This window comes from Eleutherodactylus coqui, chromosome 7, assembly GCF_035609145.1.
Source record: "Eleutherodactylus coqui strain aEleCoq1 chromosome 7, aEleCoq1.hap1, whole genome shotgun sequence".
Classification (NCBI taxonomy): domain Eukaryota; kingdom Metazoa; phylum Chordata; class Amphibia; order Anura; family Eleutherodactylidae; genus Eleutherodactylus; species Eleutherodactylus coqui.
In genome coordinates, this window is record NC_089843.1 from 176,597,866 (window position 1) to 176,621,847 (window position 23,982).

Consider the following 23,982-nt stretch of genomic DNA (forward strand, 5'->3'; position numbering starts at 1 on the left):
TTGATTTCGATCTTGAGAGTGTCAAAGATGGTTAGAAACTTATACTCCCAAATTCTTCTATGATGTTGAGATTTGAACTTTCATTATAGTTACTTTCAAATATTAATAATAGAAAAATGCTCAGCCACAGGAAATTTGGTCTTTCTTTCTTCAAATGTGTGGCAACGAGACCTCATCTTCACATTCAGTTTTCGTCCTGTTTCTCCACCATTGGAGACTATGAGAGATCTATAGTACAGATAACATGCTGGCCTGGTGACCTCTAACACAACTTAGAGACCATGAAAGTTTCACCTCCTTATCAGTAGACTTATTGAGTATTTACATCTCATTTCATCCTGTTCTTGTGTAAGTGCAAATTAATCACACCATGTCTGTGCCTTTCCATATGTATGTGTCTATATACACTTTAGATCTATTCCATCAAGTCTGAGGAAGAACCCTAAGTAGAGTCAACACCATGCTCTAACACCATGTCTTTTTGTTAGCTATTAAAAGGTATCATATCTACAAGATTACTTGGTTTTGCTTGCTGAGAACAATCACATTTTCTTTTATAAATAACACTTGTGATTTATTCCAATGGTATATGTGCTTAAGAAAGAAGATGATGGTGTACCTCCCATGTGTGTTGTATAATATGTAATAGATTGTTGCCAGTTGCCAGTCTTGGTACAGAGTTTATCTGATTTGCGTTAACTTGGAATTTGGGAGGAGTGTTGAGAGCTACAGACACCACACACAAACACACACACACACACACACACCTGAGTAAGTGACATCTGAATACAAAGATCATATTCGTTGTTATTTCACAGTTCAGACGCTCTCTATATTTGTTCACAAACGAAGACTGATTCAGTTGTGTGGGAGTTACCAGCACTGTCTTGGATGGATTTCTCTACTGAATGGGAGGCTGCAATGCATTTTCAAGTTTAAGGCCTATGTGGATATTTTGCGAGCGCTATCCACAGGGCTATCGCCTAAACACCGGGTGAGTGTACATTGAAAGCTGATAATCTACACATTGGTCTTAGGGTGCCGTTTGCCATCTTTTTTATATTGTATGAAAGGAAAAAATCAACATGGCTAAAAATCAGTTGGTAAATAGATTAGATTGAAAATGATTGAAAATGACAATGGGCCTTGTTAAACTAGCATAATTATAGAATTAATGCCTTTTCAAAGCAATGATGACTATCGTAATGCTGTATACTCCTCTAGGGAATTTAGCGTTTTTGAAGACTTTGTGTAAAAGACAAATCCAAACAGCTCTTCGAAACATCTTAATGATGTACACCTGAAACATATTATTGAATGAAATGTCAGGGGAGTCATCATTATGAAACAATGTAATTCATTCTGTAGGAGCATATTGTTTGGAATGTCATCACTTTCCCCTAACAGAAGTTGACAAGACATTACTTAAGTTATAAAAGCACGCAAAGTGCTATCACAAAGTAATGATGGCAACTAATGACCTATTCATTATAAAATACAAAGTTTAACAAAATCACAATAAAATCCCCATGCATATACAGTTGCATAATGAAGTAAGAGAGAAACCTGATGACCGCAACACTTTACATAACATTGCACAATTATGAGAAGATTTGGCTTACAAGCATTCATTAATTATTAACTGCTTTATTGTGGAGCCAACATGGCATTTTCTTGGCTCAATGAGATTCAATGAGACACAGCAACTAGTGACAGTAGTTTCTTTTACTCTGGGATTGCACATAAGCAGCATTATAGCTCAAGAATGATGCATTGAAACATCAAAAACATGTAACTTTCTTTTCTTATTGTGAAAATAAGTTTGAAAATAAACTATTTTACTGGGCCATGAATATTCTTTTAACTTGATTATTTTCTATACCGTCTAGCTCATAATTTAGGGACCCTTGTGAACCTTTTATACAAACAGATTATTGGGAAAGAACATTTGTGTGAACGTTCCTGGCCCATCATCGGGGTTTGTAAAAGAACAAATAATAATCAATGAACAATGAAGCACTCAGTTACCAGCTAATTGTATCTTTATGTGAGCATAAAAATGCTTGCTGGTTGGTAGCACAGCTCCCCTTGTAAACAGGAGACCATACAGCTAACCAATGAGAGCTCTGTGGGGATAAACAATCATATGAATAATCGTTCATCCACTTATACAGTCTGAATCAGCATGTACAAAAGCCAGGTAGATCTTGTTAATCGGGGCTTGCCTACTGGAGTAAACCGTACCATTTAAAAAGGCCCTTAAGCATTCCTTTCAGTACTCTTTTCCTTCTCAACTTTTAGTATATCATCTAGTCTATTTCTACTTTAGCATTTGATAACATCTCACCCTCTCCCACTTTGTTGCCTTAATGATCTCTTTGCATTTATGACTAATATTAACGGCCATTTACAAGGAGCGATGATCGCTCAAAAGCGATCGTTTGAGTGATAATCGTTGCGTATAAACACGTGGCCATCGTGCACTTTCTGTGCACTGCTAGCTGATCGTTAAATTTAAGCCAGCCTAAAAATCATTGTGCGGTCTTATCAGGACTGCGCTCTGAGTTCTTCTCGGGTAGTGCTGATAGCATTGTTTCATCTATTTCACCTGTCGGAGAACAAAGCAGCTGAATGTAGATAAGAGCCCTCCAGCTATTAACTGTATTCAGCTAAAGGCTTCATTTGCACGCTAATAAGCTATTAAGTAGCTGAGTAGCTACTTAATAGTTTATGCAAAATGATCGCTCAAAGCTGTCACTCAAACTGTTGTTTGAGCGATTTTTGAGCGATCATCACTCCGTGTAAATGGGCCTTAAGACTACCTACAATGTTTAGTCATGTATTGTTAGGGTTGGTTCAGACATTTCCAATACTCCAGTGTTTGTTTGGTGTAGTACAAAAAACAAAACTGAATCTTTACTTTTCTATGGGGTCAGTGCTTTTGACTGGTAGCATTAGTTGTGAAGCCAAATATTTCTTTGACTGTGAATGTCAGATCAGTGCACAGTGCAACTTTAGTCATCAGTTGTGTCCGGCTCAGACAACTGGACTCTTACAACTTATATATGTGAACCTAGCTTCATATACAGAAGACCTACTTGTATATTTAATAATTGCTATTTAATAAAACTATTCCATATTCTAAAGCAGCTGTAATCCTGCTCCTATTCTAAATTTGAAGCCATTTAGAAGCTCTGGAAAAAAAAAAAGGAAATTCCTTGAAATCGTTCCACTACTCTATTATCTGCTATGAGCAACTTCATGCTTTTTCATATATATTGCAAGTCACAATATTGCTCTCACGGATTAAATCCATAACACTGGGATATATGCTTATGACAGGCTCTCTCCAGCTGAGGCAAATTTACTATTTTTTTCTGGAATATGTTTGGACCATCCTGATCTTTATTCTCACACCACACCATTCCTTCCTGATCCCCCTTATTTTCTCTTTCAATTCACCCTAAAAATTTAAAATGTAGTTAAGTTATTTTGTTTAATAATGTAACAGGATCTATATCTGTTCTCGATGTTATACTGATAGTGATAGTTTTTACTTTTGCAGTTTTCAAGACGTTTGTGAAGAAACGGTATATTGTTGTATTAATTAAAATCTAGCTGTCACAATATTAAAAATAGAAATGATATACTGTACAGACTACTATCTGTGAACCACTGCATACTCTGATGTGGGGCACTGCTCAGGACAATGGCATCCCGCTGTTAAAACAACACCACAGTTAAATTTGTCTGTGTGCAGCTCCATCCACAGGTTTGAAGAATGGCATGTAATCTTGCATCTCTATCCATGTACAAACACCTGCCCCAACCTTCTGACCTTGCCTTCTGATATCAATTTTGGACTTCATCTGTATGTTGCCAAATCAGATGTGGCCTGACTATGTCGGTAGTCCAGTTAACTATTAGCTGTCCATACATCTGTTGGAGAATATTCTGGGGACTGCAACCTGGGTATCTGACCAGTAAACTCCATACATCCTTGCAGGATTTTAAAGGATCAGAACAGATATCTTAGACTCAGCACCATAGGTTAGCCAAAGCCAACTTCATAATGGTCTCCTGAACTGTTGTTCTACCTTAATGGCAAATTGCTTCTAATACTATCCTACTTGGTCTTCTTTCTGATTGTGCTACTCGTTTCTCTGTACAGCTGAAGTTCCCAGAGGAAAGTAAAACGGTCACTGGCAAATGCCCCCTTGGCAATACATGGTCTCACTTGCATATCGGAAGAATGTGACAAAGCCTACTTAAATAAGGGGATGTGTTACAATGTATGCATATCTCAAAATCTACCTTTGTCAAAAGCTGCCGGATGTGAGGAAATGCATATATACTGCATGTGTCATCATAGAAAGCGAAGTTAGATGAGGGTATTCAGTTAAAAAGAAAGCTTTTGTAGTTATTCTAAAAAAAGTCCATTTATTTAAAACCTATCAAAGAGTAAAGATAGAAGGAAAATAGAAGTTTTCCAGCAGTTCAGGCGGTATAAGAGGATTTCTTTATTTCAGCATTCCAGTAAAAACATGGATAAAAAAAAACAGCATGGGTATTTTAAACGCCTACATGTTTCAAGCGAAAGCTCTTAGTAATGGCATAAGCTGTGCTAAAGAGTTATAAGGCATTGTACTCTCTCCTTTTATTTTCTTCTTGTCTTCCTACTTCTGCATTATCAAATAAAGATAAAAAATATTATAACATTGAACAAGAGCCATCTTCTGATTTTTTTAAAAGTATATAAAAAATTCTTCAGGGAGTTATTAACAATAATTAACACCAAAAGGGCAAGAAACACCCCGATTGGATACGTAAACTCTAACTTTTGTTGGACTAAATTAAAATATGGAAAGGCATAGGAATAAAAAATGCAAACACCTGCCTAGCAAACCTGGGAGTGCTGAGCCCCATATAATACATATCATTCAGTGCTCCTGCAATCTGCTTTATAATGTACTTTATAGAGCTCTCCTAAATAGCTAGTAGTTATACAAGATATCAAGCAGGTCACTGCTGCAGACTAATGACTCTATCTAAATAATATTGCCGATCTGCATGTTTGAGCTAAAAGAAACATAGAAACCCTCCAACGTATTTTGCCAATGTAGTGGCATCATCAGGGGTTTTTTGGCACACCAACCTAAATGACAGCGGTTATATATCATGAGGGAGGGATTATCCCATTTGACTGACCAGTGAAAGACACTGCATGCTGAGGGGCCAATGGAGAGAAAGCTACCAATGTAGGACAGGTCCTTAAGCCAATTGTACAGAGTGCCGCCATCATACATGACTAATCCTGAAATGTGAGGTTGTAACCAGCCCAGTGAATAACAGTTGGGCCTTTCCAAGCATGCTTAGTGCGGCCCTTCTAGGACTTTCATATTTTTTCACTTTATTGTGTGTTTGCATGCCCAGTACATAAAAGCTCATACTAAGGGCTCTTTCCTACAAGCAGAGGCGTTTTTACATGTGCCTGCGGGCACCGTAAAAATGCGTGAACGGGCACACAATTCTAATGTTTGTGCACCTGTTCAGATGGCATGAGCCTGCAATGCAGTTGCCTCCCCTTCCCTCCCCCTCACCGACTCACCTCCTCTCTCTTCCCTTTGGCTGTTTGCAATGGGAGTGGCCAGGACAGAGGCGGAGCTAGGCATCCTTCCCACCCCTTGTCTGCAGCCAGCTAGACACCCTTCTTGCCCCCTCCCATTGCAAAAAGCCAGAATGGAGGAAAGTGGAGGAGAGAAGGGGGAGGAAATTTAGCAGTCACACTGCTAAACTCCCTCCCACCTCCCTTCTCCGGCCGTTGTCATTGGCTCCCATAAGAGTCCATGGTAGTGGCCATAGTCCAGCCAGGAAGATAGTTCCAGGACTATCTTTGCTGCCAGGCATAAAAGTGCCCAGTGCTATATTTGCCAGCCAGATGCTTTTATGCCGTGGGAATACGCCTGTGTGATCTGATGCATTGGAATCCAATATATCAGATGGTAGTGTATATCAGCTCGTGTGAATAAGCCCTTAGGCTGATTTGCCCAGGGCTGCAATTCAGCAAGATTCTATGATTTATAGAGCATGCCCAGTTTGTAGAAGTCCACACTTTAAAAACTTTCTAGTGGCCTCAATGCTGTGAAAAGCAATTCTCCAATGTTCACCATCTAAGAAGTGCCATGTGTTTCTGATTAGATATTCAAGGTGTTAAATCCATAAAGTTCTTATATTAAGTTAAAGTGAGATATATTACACTAATGCCTTTTTTCTGAGTTTAGGAATGACTGGCACAATGGCCCGTTCCTTCTGGCTTGGGTAGAGGATATGATAAGGTGAAATGGAAGCTGTTTTTTGATTACATTCAGTGCGAACACACATATGAATCAATTATTTATGCATATGTCAGATTTTCTTCCAAAATTATTCTCGTCAGAACCATTAAAATTGTTGTTTGTGGAAAAATAAATATAAATATATTATTTCTAAAAAGAATATTACATATTACAATGTCACATAATGGAGTGTACTGCATCTCTCAGAATTGGACTGACTCACAGGGGAGCAGAAGAATCCACTAGTGGGGCCCTGAACTAGGAGTGGGCACCCAGCCACTTGCTTAAGGCATAAATGGGACATGGCGCAGCACAATCACTGCAATATGTACAGACAGCAAGAGTACAGCATCTCAGCCAGTTTACGCATCCATATATTAAACTTAGCAGTTTATTTAACATACTATCCAGTTTATCATTATATAATAGGCTGGTTGAGATGACATCTGGGTGCAGGGACAAGCTGGACAGCATTCTCTCTCCCCATGCCCCACCCTCTCAGTTTTACCATACCTGCCCCCATCAATTATTTTTAAGCAACTTGCTCCTGCCTGCAGAAGTATGTATTCCCAGTTCATAGAGCCAAGAGAGCTCCTAGTCCAAGGCAAGAATCAGGCTACCAAGAGAGGGCCCGAGGACAAAAAAAGCCTGAGCAGCAGGCCACTGCTGAAAATAAAGTGTCTATATAGTATTGTGTAAAAGTTTTTGGCAGGTGTGAAAAAAATGCTTCAATGTAAGAAAAACGACCCCAAACATAAATCCAATGTCATTAACAACCATGTTCAGCATAAAGAAGAACAGTGAGCCCAGGAAGTGATTACCGTATATACCGGCGTATAAGACGACTTTTGAACCCCGAAAAATCTGCTCTGCAGTCGGGGGTCGTCTTATACGCCGGTAATTCAAAAAAAAAAAAGTGTAAAAAGAAAAATCATTACTCACCTCCCCCGGTGTTCTGTCGCGCTCCGGCAGGATGTCGCTCGCTCCTCGTCCCTGGCGCAGCGTTGCTTTCTGAATGCGGGGCTTGAAATCCCCGCTTCCAGAAAGCTAATACACACGCCGGCAGCCATGACAGCATTGAATGGCTGTGATTGGCTGAAGGCGCACGTGTGTTAGCAATCACACCCATTCAATGATGTCATTGAATAGTGTGATTGGCTGAAGCCACGTGTGTTTTAGCCAATCACAGCCATTCAATGATGTCATTGAATAGTGTGATTGGCTGAAGCCACGTGCGCCTTCAGCCAATCACAGCCATTCAATGCTGTCATGGCTGCCGGCGTGTGTATTAGCTTTCTGGAAGCGGGGATTTCAAGCCCCGCATTCAGAAAGCAACGCTGCGCCGGGGACGAAGAGCGAGCGACATCCTGCCGGAGCGCGACAGAACGCCGGGGCAGGTGAGTAAGGATTTTTTTTTTCTCCTCTGTATACCGGCGTATAAGGTGAAAGTTGGGGGGTCGTCTTATACGCCCCGTCGCCTTATACGCCGGTATATATGGCCCCCACAGAATCCTGATCTTAACGTCATTCAGTCTGTGTGGGATTACAAGAGACAAAAGGGTTTGAGCGATGCAAGATCCACAGAAGATCTGTTTTCAGTCCTCCAGGACTTTTTTTTTTACCAAAACCTCCCCACCGAGTACCTTCAAAAACTTTGTGCAAGTGTAGCAGGAAGAATTGATGCTGTTTTGAAGGCAAAGGGTGGTCATACCAAATATTTTTTTAAATTTAAATTTCTCTTTTGTTCATTCACTTTGCATTTTGTTAATTGATTTAAAAAAAACCTAACACTTCTACTCTGACAGCTAAAGACCTTCAGGATCCGCAGGGAGTTGATGTTTTCCCCACAGATTGCATTCCACAAAGAGCCTTCAGTTTATAGATATGCATTCATTATCTTAAAGTTTAAGACTGCATTCACATGTACTGTAGTAGATTTTCTACTGTGGATTTTGATGGGGATATGCATCAAAATTTGCATATAACACTTGAATTTTGATGCAGATTTTAACACAGATTTCACCACTTGTGTGGGATGACGAAATCCACACTGAAAATCCTCAGCATAAGGCCAGCCTCATACGGGCGTAAGTATATTTACGCATGTATTTGTGCTTGTATTTGCACCATGGGCATATGTATGCATATTTTACTGTATTGTATGCACGCGCACAAAGTGACATGCAAGCGTGCACCCATTGATTTCAATAAGCAAATAATCTTAATTAGTTTATTATGTATTATTCTTGTGCGCAATACACACCAAAATAGAACATGCTGCTTATTTTTATTGTGCAGACAAGATGCGAGCACAAAATACGCTCATTTGAATGAACCCATTGAAATCAATGGGTTCTATTCACCGCACAGTATGCAGCACTAATATACCTGTGTGAATAAGCCCCAAACTGACTTCCTTTGGATTTAAAATCCTCACCGCAGGTCAGTTTATGCTGTAAATTAATTGAGTAACATGTGAATGAGATTTCTTAAAATCCCATTCATTGTGCTGCTGCTGTATTACCGTTGGAGAAAATCTGTAGTGAATCTGTCCATACAAACATACCCTGAAAGGGTTGTCCAGCAATATAAAAAAATGTATAGGAATATGCATAATAAAAAATAACCAATACTGACCCATTTAATCCCTTACTGTTCCATTACCACTACTTGGGTGTTTCCTGTCAGTCATTGCTGGTGTTTACTTTGTTGCAATGATGATGTGCTCATACAGGCATATAATAGATGCAGCAAATCACTGGCCTCAGCAGTCTCCTGCTGTATATGTAGTCACCTCTAAGCCAGATTGGAAAGTTTATGAGCAACTACCTTTCTTGTAATACATGAACAATTGTAAGACAGACGGACATTTCTCTGAATAGCTACCATGTAACACTACATTTTTCTGCAGCCCTTTACATGTTAGGGATGTACAGATTGTACAGTTGTCATGTTGTGCTCCTGGAACTTGTAGTACTACTACAGGGGCACATTGCTGCAGGTGCGGACTGATCTGGCTGGCTGATTGTGTGGATTGCTGTAGCCATCCAATCACATGAGGTCTGTGCACATAAATACCAGCCCCTATTGCTAGAGGGTGCTGGTCATTATACCTACCTCTTCATTTCCTCTCAGATCACTGGTAATTGTAGTCATGTATGCTGTCTGGCACTATCTATGTTCAAAGAATCTGGCAGCACAGCAAGATGCGGTAAAAGCAGTCCCCTATTGGGGTTTCTTTATTCCATCGCAGGTTAATACTGCATAGAAAAAACACAACGTTTCAGCTAGATATTAGTCTTTGTCAAGCTGTGTCAAAGTTGGTGCTATGTATGTTTTTGAGTTTAAGGTTAGTTTGAGTCATTCTTCTACATTCCCTGAAGATGGTCTGGACACCTGATTCCCCTTGTTCAGATGGTCTGTTAGCACCTTTTTTCTTACCCTTCTGTTAAGTGTGGTTCCAGACATCGGATGTCCTTTATGCTGTAAGATGGTTGATGTCTTACACTATAGATCCTACTCCGTCAGATTGGTGATGTCCAATGATCTGCTACTCTGTGGGCTTGGAGGCGTGAACTATGTCCTGATCAGTATATGTATGCATGCATGATGTTCTGCGCAGTGATCCCTATCTGTAAGTGTGCAGACACCAGATGAGAATTATGTCCCATGTTTGAATTCCGATGTGTCTATGCGTAAACAGACACCTGGTGCGTATTATGTTATGTTTGGGGAACCCCTTTCATCCTTAGGTGAGAGGATGCCTATACTCTTTTCATCCTTAGGTGAGAGGATGCCTATACTCTTTTCATCCTTAGGTGAGAGGATGCCTATACTCTTTTCATCCTTAGGTGAGAGGATGCCTATACTCTTTCCATCCTTAGGTGAGAGGATGCCTATACTCTTTCCATCCTTAGGTGAGAGGATGCCTATACTCTTTCCATCCTTAGGTGAGAGGATGCCTATACTCTTTCCATCCTTAGGTGAGAGGATGCCTATACTCTTTCCATCCTTAGGTGAGAGGATGCCTATACTCTTTCCATCCTTAGGTGAGAGGACGCCTATACTCTTTCCATCCTTAGGTGAGAGGACGCCTATACTCTTTCCATCCTTAGGTGAGAGGACGCCTATACTCTTTCCATCCTTAGGTGAGAGGACGCCTATACTCTTTCCATCCTTAGGTGAGAGGACGCCTATACTCTTTCCATCCTTAGGTGAGAGGACGCCTATACTCTTTCCATCCTTAGGTGAGAGGACGCCTATACTCTTTCCATCCTTAGGTGAGAGGACGCCTATACTCTTTCCATCCTTAGGTGAGAGGACGCCTATACTCTTTCCATCCTTAGGTGAGAGGACACCTGTACCCGTTCCTTCCATAGATGTGTGAATGACTGCACCCCTTCCTTCCATAGTTGTGCGGACGCTCGTGTCTGAACGATGTCCTATGTCTCAATTTCCCTCCATCTCTTCGTGTGCGGACGCCGGGTGTGAACTATGTCCTGTTTGTAGATGTGTCTGGAGTTGCTCTGTCCTTGTCTAGAATTTCTTGTCTCTTTTCCTATTTATATCTATATTGAGCCAGGTTACCCCAGGTTCCTGTGTGGGGCCATCCTTATGGGTACAATCGCTTCACTCTTTGGCAGAGTTCCCTGGTGTTAGGTCAAACTTGCCCTTTCCCCCCTTTTGTTGGTTCAGATTTCCCTCCTATGACCATGTATTTGCATACCATGCATGTCTTGTCTAATAAAACCGTTAGGAGTTTTCTACATCCATTCTTAAAGGGATTGTCTCGCGGCAGCAAGTGGGGTTATACACTTCTGTATGGCCATATTAATGCACTTTGTAATGTACATCGTGTATTAAATATGAGCCATACAGAAGTTATTCACTTACCTGCTCCGTTGCTGGCGTCCTCGTCTCCATGGATCCGTCTAATTCTGATGTCTTCTTGCTTTTTTAGACGCACTTGCGCTGTGTGGTCTTCTCCCCTTCTGCTCGGTCCAGGCACGAGCGGCGTTCTGGCTCCGCCCCTTCTATGCGTCATCACGTAGCTCCGCCCCGTCACGTGTGCCGATTCCAGCCAATCAGGAGGCTGGAATCGGCAATGGAATGCACAGAGTCCATGGTGCACCATGGGAGAAGACCCGCGGTGCACCATGGGAGAAAACCGCAGTGCATCCCTGGGAAAGGACCGTCGGCCATCTTAGGGAGAAGATTTTTTAAAAGTCCTTATTTCGTCGGATCGGTAAGTAGCAAGCGGTTTAAAAACCGGTTTAATTTGCTATTTTATGCCAGGGGGGTGACAGGGGGAATAAGGTAAGGTAAAATTTTGAGGTTTGCCGCGAGACAACCCCTTTAAGTGACTATCCTTCCCTTTAGCCTTAGATATATTATGTTCGTCTAGGTCGTTGTTCACATGGCCTGCACAAATGTAACAGTATGCATGAATTTCTTAGCATATCCTTAGAAATTGCTCTAGGAGTGCATAGCAAATATATCAATTGGGGGAATTTCTGATTCTTTATAGTTGTCCTGAGTTCCATATAGCAGATGTTTCCATAAATTTGCAAATAGAATCTAGTCTCCAGTCTGCTGATGGACAGATAATTGGTATGTGAGTGAGGCCCTAGCAATTTCAAAAGACGGGGCCCTGTAGATAACTATGACATCACACATAAATTGGTAATATAGTTGCTTCATAACAGTCAAGGTGCAGTCCCAGCTAAACAATGCTATTTATTTACATGTTATACAATTGTTCTTAGAGCTAGATTGTTGCTGCTTCATTTTGAGCAAATTCCTGTATTGAAAAGGTTATATGTATAACTTGTATAGGTAAACGCTGCAAATGAAAATGACTTCAAATGCCACTCAATCCGAATTTAATTAAATCTTTGGCCAATCACTAATTGCATGTGAACAAATGATGGAGGAGGGTTGAAATGTACGTAGCATGACTTATCTTAGTCTTTACTGCATTTGTGCTTCATAAATCAGAGCATTTTTTTTTTAAATGGCCTGATAAAGTACAGAATCATTTCCATTCTACTCACGGCTTCTTAGCTCTTCATACAGCATGCAGATCATTAGGAAACTACGAAGCAATCAAGTAATGTGAGTCTGATGAAATTACTCTATCAATGTATTGGTCTCTTCCACACCCCGATATACTCACATACACAGCAATAAGGAAAAAGTCAATTGTCACAATATCCTTTCTCATGATCAATGACTACTTTAATATGGACTTGATATGATTCTTCCAGGCAGACATTTCTACATATGTTATGCATGTTAATTATGCTCAGAAGCCGATACCGTATAAAACCATCCTATATATATGATTGATATCTATTTCCACATCTAATGAACGACTAATGAAGTATATGAGATACCTGTTATGTTCTATCATTGATATACCATTGATGTTACAGTGTCAGTCCTGTGATGGTGATCTATTGAACTACTTTAAAAGGTGCATAAAAATGCATCTTCTATTGATGCAAGGTCTTAGTAAAAAGGTAACAGTTAATAACCTCTATTTTCACACGGGAAACACTACATCTCATTAGTGGAATCTTTATGAACAAGTTTTTCATGGGCACATGTGCTCTTATGTATACCATTAGAATACAGATCAATGGCACGCAAATACTTTTCATGTGCTTTAGACCATGCCCTTGGTTTAATTGCAACTCTGTTAATCGTATTACAGCTCTAAGATCGAAAAGCTTTGATAATATCTTAGCATATTTTTATTATGTTCAAAATGCATGATTTCAAATTCTATGCAACTAGTTTATTTTAGTACTTTTGTGATGATACATTGACAGCATTCTAATTATAAATGATTATACGCTGCGTGCAACAATTATCAATTCACGAGTTTCATGGCAACATAAAGTACTCCATAAAAAGAGCTAATCCCCTTGTCAAATGCACTAATTGTGATTCAAGTTAAATTAATTGTCTGGGAAGTAGCTTCATTGTTTCACTATGGAGGCATCCATGTGTGGTCACATGTTCTGCAAATACTAGAAACAATAACCAGATAATTGCTTATCTATTTTTATATTACAAAACCAGGTGAGCGAAAAATGGAGGAAAGCCAATAGATGTGTTTAATACGTATACAGTAGCAACCTCTCGCAATCATGAACTCTAAATTCACGTAGAATATTGTCTTCCAAAACATACTACAGGTTATTGACTCATTAGAATAGCCTCCCACAGACTTTGTTCTGTATAACCTAGAGTTTGATTCTTTCACACATGATTCAATATATTGTAAAAGGCAGATGAATACATTCCTTGGCACTTTATCAGAAATTTGACCCTGAGACATGGTTAGTGACATATTTAACAACCTCATCTAGGAAATGCATTGCTGTAGTTGACCCATAGGTGCATTTGTAGAGGCTATAAAACAAGCTATATAAACCCAAAAATATGGCAGCAATAGGCACAGCAGAGGATAATATTAAGTGCCATATTACGCTCATGAAGATTTGTCTCTTTCATTCATTCGCCTTGAATACATCGGAGACTCTTCATTAATGAAGGCTATATGACTAATTTATCCATTGGCAAAGTAAAAGGTAAGTGCCATCAACCCATATCGGAAAGCTGTATGCCTTTTTTTTTTTTAGCTATATTTAAAGTTCTGTGCCCGGGATACCATTTTTTTTACACACTGATGACTGATTTTCCTCCACTAAGTTTCCTAAAGAAAAAGGAGTTACATGATCTGATTTGAAGCTGAACGCAGGGTGGAGGAGAATAATGCTTATGTTCTTGCTGTAGTGATCTCCTCCTGCCCACTCCCTTTCTAAGGGGCCCTGCGTGTTCAGATTATAGATTGCCAGCCAGTACTGATGCTGTAACAAATCAGTGCAGTTTATCTTCAATACTGTTGAATATCCTTCTCTTCTACATACATGCCAATTCCAAAAATAACAGCCTCCCAATGCCAGGACCATGCACAAGAAATATACTGTTCTATGTATGCAATGAATTGTAGGCAAATAGAAACTATTTCAGAACAGGCAGAAATGGAAAGATGGGAGGTATGCAACAAAATTGCTAATATGTTCAACTAGACATATTTTTTCCCAGAAAAGCTCCCTTCATTGCATCATTGCTGCCAATAGGTGGGGCCCATAAGCTTTTGGCCACTCACCGGTTCCTCTAAGAGGAAATCCACACACATCTCCTGCTTCACAATTTTTTTCCCTCTCTCTTTCTGCAAGGGTTTGTGTCCCACAAAGGCTGATCACTACAGTCCAGGCACATGAATGCAGCCTTTTGTAAGCTTCTCCCAGCTTCACTTTTGCTTAGAACAGTGGGTCTCCATGCAGCATGGATTGACGTGAGCATTACTAGATCCCACAGTGCATCTCACTCAATCACACCTGTCACAAGGACAACTCTTTAAACACAGGCTGACAGCTGAGTACATGAACACACCACAGAATATTGATGTGCCCATACTTTACCATAAATATAACTATAGAAGGCTTTACAGAATGTATAACCCTTGCAAATAAAAAAATAATCACTGTAACGCAGAAACACCTGTATGATCATCTGATTCTTTCATTGCCGATATGTATGCCTCATGTAGACATTAAAGGTGATGGTGAATGCAACAGGATGCAACATTTATAGCATAGTATCAAGAAGCAAGAATAGCATTCCTAACATTACGACTGTGTACAGTATACATACGAATGTAAGTGTAACCTCTATCAATATGCATTTATGCAAAGTTACTGCAAGGCATTACAGCTGAGGAATATAAATGATGGAAGAAATCTTACCAATGTGGATGATTGAGTCTGATCTGGAGTCTGCTCTTGTTCTGTCCCAGGATAAAACCCAGAAGACGGACAGGCAGATCATTGCATGCAAAATGTCCATCTTCTCAATGATTGTTGACCACAAATCAGATCTTCATAGGGAGACTAGAAGCAGCGTGGATAGTTAGACGGATCTCACAAGAGTTTAATTCCAGTGTTTCTATGGGGTTAAAGATGGAGGCATTGGGGTTAGAAATCAGGATGGATCAAACAGGCAAAAGTCTAGAAACAAGTCGAATATGAATAATTTCCTGAAAGCAAATCCAAGCAATGTATTTGATCCTCAGACTAAAATACCCATTAAGGATCCAGAGCTGTGCATCAAAATGATCTCACATGCACCAGTGAAAATCCTCCATCTAGCCGCATATACTAGAGCAGACAAACTGCAGGAAATGACAATAATCCTTCAGGATCCTAGTGCAGATCTAGCTCACAGAAAACCTTTTAGATTATCAGGGAGGAAGAACATACAGAATTGCTAGCTGTATGCAGCCTTTTCTTCATGCATCCTCTTCTATTGAGCAATGTGTGACAAATGTGCATGGGAATACATCAGCATCCAGCTGCAAAAGTAAGGAGCTGCTCTGTGATTGCTGAGCTTCCCGTTGGATAGGCACTAGGATGTAGAGGGAATCCTGCTAGCATCCAGATGAAGTCTGAGCTTTATCCTCAAACAGGTTGAGCGTGCAGTTTAAGATGCCTTGGTATGAGGAAGATGTGTCTGGTGGGAAGCAGTGCTGGATAACAGAGCGTTCCCTGTTCCCAGCTCCAGCAGCAGACAGGCAGCCAGCACGTTGCCTAGAAATGAATCACCTAGGAGAAGCAGGGAAATACAGAGAGGAGATAAGAGTACCATCAAAGCCAGGGAGAGAGGCAGAAACTGAGAGCTGGAGAGGCATCTAGCTCCTCCTTCCTGTCCCTATCTGCAATACAAGGGGAGAAAAGACACAGCTCCCAAGTTCTTACTTGGCCTTTGGAGACAGAGGAGAGAAAAGGCTATATATTAAACATAACTGATCCACTATTTGTAAATATATTGTACACACACAAATACATTTTGGATTACAGCTCTAAGCACTTACACTGCATAGGGCATAGAAAATGTAAATTAATATCTATTTAACCGATAAAGACAAGCAATTTAATTACTTGACTGTCTGAAATATAATGCAAATGCATAGAAATTAGTAAAAAAGAAGATTAATGAAATCCGGGGCATAAAAATAGTTTTATATGTTCACATCATCAACTATCATGCAATAGCCCACAAGTTGTGATCCAACTTTATATGTTCACTGACATAATTCTATGCCTGGAGGTTTATCTTGAGGACTGTAGCTGCAGGGGGCACTGTTTGTTTACAGACATACGTCCATGTAATTTATGACGGGGGCGCAATGAGAGGAATTTATCATTAAGGGATTTTTTGATGCCACTTGCCTGTCATGTTTTTTTTCCTTTTCCAGTAGAGAATTTGCCAAATTTATCAAATGTTGCACAATACTATTAGGTTTGTTGCATTATGTCACATTTGCGCTCCTGGGACCTGTAGTTCTATGGGTTTTCAGGAGCACACTGTTGTAGGTGCAGTTGATTTGGCTAGCTGATGGTGTGGAGTTCCCTAGCCAGCCAATAACTACTTGCTTGATGCATATAAATAGCAGCTCCTCCTTTCTGGAGGGTGCTGGTCATTTACCCTTGTTGCTATTTTCCTTAAATCCCCCTCAGAAACCTGGTGCTTGGTGTCATGCATGTTCTGCTTTGGTTTAATGCATGAGGTTCTGGGTGGTACTCCCTATTTATTGTTGTGAACAGTTACCTGTTCAAAGGTGCATGTTCCTTATCTGTTTGTGTGGGTGAACGGTACTTTGGCCATATTACTTATACCTCGTTCTTTAGCTGTTCCATCTGCTTATGCATGTTGGTATTATAGGTAAGTGTTTTGCAGTTTGCCTGTTGTTGTTGGTCATTTGCTCACACGTCCAGTTTATCTGTCGTAGCATTACAGTACGGCTTGTTGTTTTTATCTGGTATTTGTGTTGCGTATGCAGGTTCTCGCTCCCTTATGTCCTTACTGGGTGTGGTATAGGCACGATGCATCTTATGCTCAGGGTGAACATGACAGAATGTGTCAGTCTTAGTTGATGTGAGGTTGTGTGTCACGTCCGTCATGAGTGTAATACACACCATTCCCAGGATGAACACGAATAGAAGGGATATGCACTCAAACGGACACTGAAACTGACTGAACAGTAAACAGGACTTGCGAACCGACATCCAACCACAACTGACTAATGCCAAAACTCTCATCAAGAATACCAACATGCAATAGCAGATGGAATAGCTAAAGTAAGTATGAGGTATTGGTTCATATTTTACATAGTAACATAGCAACATAGTATGTTAGGTCGAATGAAGACAATGTCATCTAGTTCAGCCTGCTGTAAAACCCGGATCAACAACCCGCTGGTCACGTAAAATTTATATCCTGTAATATCCTTCCGCTCTAGAAAGACATCTAGTCCCCTCTTAAATTCCTCCATGGATTTTGCCATCACCAAGCCCTCAGGCAGAGAGTTCCACAGTCTCATTGCTCTTACAGTAAAGAACCCTTTTCTGTGTTGGTGATGAAACCTGCTTTCTTCTAGCCATAGAAGATGCCCTTTTGTTACTGTCGCAGTCCTGGGTATAAACAGATCATGGGAGAGATCCTTGTATTGTCCCCTCATGTATTTATATATAGTTATTTGGTCGCCCCTTAGCCGTCTTTTTTCCAGGGTAAATAATCCCAATTTGGATAGCCTCTCTGGGTATTCCAGTCCCTTCATTCCATGTATTAGTTTAGTTGCCCTTCTCTGAACCCGCTCAAGCACTGCAACATCTTTCCTGAGTAGTGGAGTCCAGAACTCCACACAGTATTCCATGTGGGGCCTGACAAGTGCCTTATATAGTGGAAAGATAATGTTCTCGTGCCTAACCCCTATACCTCTTTTAATGCACTCCAAGACCTTATTTGCCTTTGCAGCAGCTGACTAGCATTGGTTGCTCCAGTTGAGTCTACAGTCCACTAGTACCCCAAGGTCTTTTTCCAGCTCACTTTTACCTAGCAATACCCCATTTAGGCCTTAGTCAGACGGGCGTTTTTTCGCGCGATTTGCGGATTGCATGTCGGATGCGCATGCGCAAATCGCGTGACCGGGGGCGAAAAATCGCGGGAAAAATCTGCACCTAGCCGCGTTAATCATCGCAGCAAAATGCCCGTCTGACCAGAGAAAAATCGCCGTGCGCATCAAAATGCGCATGAAACTTAGACTGGCCGACGAAAAAAATGATTTTGGTGCGCACATAAAACGCTGAACGCAGATAGGTGCGATCGGCGAATCGTCGTGTCCTATAATTTATCGCATATCTGCATAAAAAGCGGACATGTGACCGATACCATAGCGAACCATTGGTTCTATATATGCACGAATCGCATGCGCATGCGCAAATCGTGCGGAAAAATGCCCGTCTGACTAAGGTCTTAGTGTGTATTGGTGACATCAGTTTCTCCTGCCCATGTGCATAACCTTACATTTATCAATATTGAACTTCATTTGCCCTTTTTCTGCCCAAGACCCTAGCTTATGTAGGTCCTTTTGTAGCCGCCCATTGTCCTCTGTTGTATTAATTGTCTTGTATAATTTTGTATCCTCTGCAAATATTGATATTTTACTGTGCAGTCCCTCTATTAGGTCGTTGATAAATATATTGAACAGAATGGGGCCTAGCGATGGTGGCCCAATCAGAGTATGAACCATTTATTACCACCCTCTGTTTTCTATCTCTGAGCCAATTCTTTACCCAGATACACATGTTTTCACCCAATCCAAGATGCCTCACTTTGTATATCAACCTATTATGTGGCACTGTGTCAAATGCTTTAGAGAAGCCCAGATATACGAGATCAATAGACTCTCCCAGGTCCATCCTAGAACTTACTTCATCATAGAAACTGATCAGATTGGTCTGACATGATCAACCCCTCATGAGCCCATGCTGGAGAGGAGTTATTCCATTGTTCTCCTTGAGGTATTGTACGATGGTGTCTCTCAGAAACTCCTTGAATATTTCTCCAGTTACTGAAGTGAGACTTACTGGCCTGTAGTTTCCAGGCCCCCTTTTGGTCCCCTTTTTGTATATTGAAACTACATTGGCAATGCGCCAATCCAGTGATATAACCCTGGTCTTGATAGTATCCATAAATATTAGAAATAGTGGCCTAGCTATCACATGACTTAGTTCCCTTAGAACCCTTGGGTGTATTTAATCTGGGCCTGGTGATTTATCAATTTAATCCTCTTTAACCAGTTCCGTACTTCCTCCTGTGTTAGGTATGTAATATTTTGCGAGGGGTTCATTTTATTCCCCTGCATCTTGTGTGACATTTCCTTTTCGTTCGTGAATACACTTGAAAAGAAACTGTTTAATAGGTTTGCCTTCCCTCCATCATCTTCAATGATTTCTTATGCATTGTTTGTTAAAGGACCAGTGCTCCCGGTGCAAATCCTTTTACTGTTAATATAATTGAAGAATAGTTTAGGGTTATTTTTGCTCTCTTTGGTGACCAGTCTTTTTGCCTCCTTCTTAGCACTTTTGATATTTTCTTTGCATATTTTGTTTTTTTCCTTGTATGAGTTTGTCCAAGATACTTAAGCTCATGAGCCAGCGACAAGGGTCCTTGTTTTGAGTCCATAGTTTAACAAGACAACTCAAATGTCAGAGAGATCTGCCTGTAAGTGGGGTGATCATCCCAATAGGTATGGTCCCACACTGTAACCTAGGGGCCTGGCTTGCCATAAATGGTAAGTGGCATATAAGCAGAACAGGACACTGTTCACACCAACAGATGAGGGAATCCCATCCAGAACCTTATGTATGACTCCAAACACTGGGGCTCTGAGAGGGAATGAGGAGAAAGATAAATGACCACCTCCCTCTAGCAAGAGGGACTGGCATATATGTGCAGCAGATCAGTCATGATTGGCTGACTGGAAAACTTCACACTCAGCCAATTCAATCATCCCACACCTGTGGAAGTGTGTTCCTTGAAACACATAGAACTACAGGTCCCAGGAGCACAGTGTGACATTGTCTTTATTACAGTTCTTCTGTTTTTGTTAAATATGCTGAGGGATGTGGAGTCCTTTAAACACCACCCAGCTACTGAAGTGGGATTACAACAAATTTTGAGACTTTTTAAAATGTGCAACTCTAGATTCATAGAATGGTAGAGTTGGAAGGGACCTCCATGGTCATTGGATTCAACCCCCTGCTCAGTGCAGGATTCACAAAGTCATCCCAGACAGATATGTGTCCAGTCTTTGTTTGAACACTTCCACTAAAGAAGAACTCACCACCTCCCATGGCAACCTGTTCCACTCATTGATCACCCTCACTGTTAGAAAGTTTTTTCTAATATCTAATTTGTGTCTCCTCCCTTTCAGTTTCATTCCATTGCTTCTAGTCTTTCCTTGCGCAAATGAGAATAGGGCTGACCCCACTGCACTGTGACAACCCTTCAGATGTTTGTAGACAGCTATTAAGTCTCCTCTCAGCCTTCTTTTTTGCAAGCTATTTCGCATATCCATTAACCGTTTCTCATAGGACATGATTTGCAGACTGCTAACTATCTTGATGACTCTTCCCTGAACTTGCTCCAGTTTGTCTTTTTTAAAGTGGGGTGCCCAGAACGGGACACAGTATTCGAGATGAGGGCTGACTAAGGAAGAGTAGAGGGACATAATTACCTCACGTGATCTAGACTCTATGCTTCTCTTAATACATCCCAGAATTGTGTTTGCCTTTTTGGCTGCTGCATCACATTGGTGACTCATGTTCAGTCTATGATCTAGTAGTATACCCAAGTCTTTTTCACATGTGCTGCTGTTTAGCCTAATTCTTCCCATTCAGTATGTGCTTTTTTCATTTTTCTTGCCTAGATGTAGGACCTTGCATTTCGCCTTGTTAGATACCATTCTGTTAGTCACTGCCCACTGTTCGAGCTTTTCTAGATCCTTTTGTCTGTCTGAAAATATCAGCCCACTCAAACAAACCTCACTCCCTTTACTAGACACTTTTGAAAAGCTAAATGCACACGGGTGGAAATTTCAGTGGGATTTCACACAGAATTTTCTCCCATGCCTGGTGCCATAGGATTTCATCAGTTAATGCAATCCTATGCAGACAGCCGCGATTTGGCCATGTGAAAACTCATGCAGTAAACAAATTGCGACGTGTCCTCCCATAGGCTCGCACAGAAACGTCACTGGTGACACGCTGGCTTTGGTCGGCGCATGTGCAGCTGAGTGACAGCCGGCGCAGAGCAAGATGCCGGGAGGTGAGCACCGGGTCACTGCACGGGCATGGCTCACATCCCACTGCGAGAATTCTTGCAACAGGATCCGACCTGGCCGTCTACAGGAGGCCAAAAGTGAAGTGAGAAGTATAAGATCTGCTCTTTTTGACACAAAGAAATAGTAAATTAATTTAAACCACAAAAAATGCCCGTTATGGCCAGAATTCTGGTGTAGCACAAAAATAAATTTGGCTCAATATGTCAATTGATCTAATATAAAAGTCTATATGATGTGTTCACATGTGACAAATTAGTTGAAATTTTTGTGATTGAAAATCAATTCCATATTTCTGAATGGTTTGTTTCTGCAGCATGAGCATAGATTTTAACAAACCCCAATAGGCTAATGGCAGAAATTTGTTCAAGAAATCTGGTGCATGTAAACATACCCTAGGGGCGGCTTTACATGTCTGAGAGAATCACGTGTGATTTGTGCATTGTGAAATGCACAAATCTCACACAAATATGAAAAACATTCTTTTGAATGGGGTCACACACGTGAGCAATTTTTTTCCCTGCATAGCACCGAGATGCGATACGAGAAACAAATCGCGGCATGTTCTATCTAATTGCAGGATCCCTTTATTTCCGAAGTGATGCGAGCCTGTTTTCACATTAAAACACCTCACGTCCACAGGGCTTTTACATGGATAGCAAATGCGATATGGGGTGGGATTCACAGCCTTATATTACTCTTGCCTGTGTGTAGCTGGCCTTAGGGCAGCTTCACACGAGCATTTTCCAAAATATGCTCACTCCTGCGCAACTTTTTTGCACAGAGCTGTATTTTTTTTACATACCTGCAAAAATAGTTTGCGTATTTGTGCAGGCACCACAAGTTCACATGGATGAGGAAATCACCCCACCCTCATGTTCAGTGCTTGTGTGGGTGGCCGGACATCAGGTGTGAACAGGCATATTCAGTGTATAGGTGTGTGAACAGACATTAGGTATAAACTGTCCTGTTCTGTGTTGCATGCTATCCCTAGTGTGTTGGTGTGAACTGTGTCCTGTCCTGCTGTGGATTGTTTACTATTTCTGGGCGAGTTAGGTCCTTTGGTTCCAGTGCAGGGCCGCCCTTATCGGGATAATCGTTGCAGGCAGGAGTCCTGGCGGTAGTTGTCTTGTTAGAATAGGGACCCGCGAGACAATGAGAACCTGTGATGTGTGCTCGCGGGCTTAAGTGACTTGGTCAATCCATGAACTAATACCTCGTACTTGTGATAGCTATTCCATCTGGTTATGTGTGCAGATATGCAAGGTGAGTGCTTTGGCCATTTGTCAGTCCCTATATTATGTCTGCCCGTGAGTCCAGTATGCAGTTTACTGTCCCTTTGGTGTTGCAGCCAGCGCCTCCTGTTTGGATGCAATACAACTCTGCATCCATGCTGTGGCGTGGTATGCCCAGCGGACATAAAACGGACAAGGTTCTCATACACACAGATTTGCACATCGCTTTGCACATACCCACGTGCTCATATGTGCACTACCTCCCATTGGCCTCCATGGTGCTCTTTGGTGCACAAATGCACGCGAGATTTACAGTCAGATAATTTCTGCAATAATGTAAGCTGACTCTGGGCTTACCAATTAAGCCAGGGAAAACCTCTGCCATATCATTCCAACTGAAATCACCTATAGATAATTCAGGTTTCATGAAGTCCCACTGGTCATATATTGTGTCTTGAGAGATAAGATGGGGCTGTAGAGAAAAGAGAGCACCACATCTTGATGCTTTAACTGTTTTCTGATTAAACTTGCAGGAGTAGTAGTAACAGGAGGTTTGTCTGGCAGAAACAGCATATGGTAATCAGCACTTGCTGCTGTCTTAGCGCTACTAAGTCTCTAGCAGTTTTGGTCCCCGGGCGACACTCATTCAGCAGAACTCGGACTCACTTTGTCAATGACATGGCATTTGATAGGGCTGTCTGCACTATGATTGCTACATCTGCACACTAGCCATTTCAGCAACATCCTCCTCAGCAATGTCCTTCTCAGCACAACATTCATGGGAGTGCTCAGCTCCTCCACGTCTCACTGCTTGACCATGCAGAGATATAAATATGTAATTAATTATCATTATCTTCATTACATAAACTATGTTTTGCATAGGAACGTACTACTTAAGGTCCCATTTATATGCATAGCGTGGGAGTGCAGTACACAGGATGGCCTGCAGAGGGCTACAGACAAGCATTCTGGTACTGCTTAAAGGGTTAACAGCTGTGGATGTGGCAGAAGCTATAGTTAAAAAGTGCAATTTTCTGCAACACTCTGGAGAGAGTATCAGCTCAATTAAGCTGAAGCCCTAGCTGGGTGTTAGTGACAGGGGCCCTGTGGGTTTGTGAACCCTGGACTTTTACACGAACTGTTGTATGCTGCATTCGTT

At 41.2% G+C, this 23,982-nt stretch overlaps 1 protein-coding gene across 1 annotated transcript in view; it reads right to left on the reverse strand.

The window, feature by feature from the left end:
• Positions 1 to 15,254, reverse strand: part of GRID2 (glutamate ionotropic receptor delta type subunit 2) — a 1,221,843-nt gene extending 1,206,589 nt beyond the window's left edge. The window contains exon 1 of the mRNA XM_066574896.1: positions 15,155 to 15,254. Within this exon, the coding sequence (XP_066430993.1) occupies positions 15,155 to 15,254 (100 nt within the window). The remainder of the gene's footprint in view (positions 1 to 15,154) is intronic.
• Between the last annotated feature and the right edge of the window lie 8,728 nt (positions 15,255 to 23,982).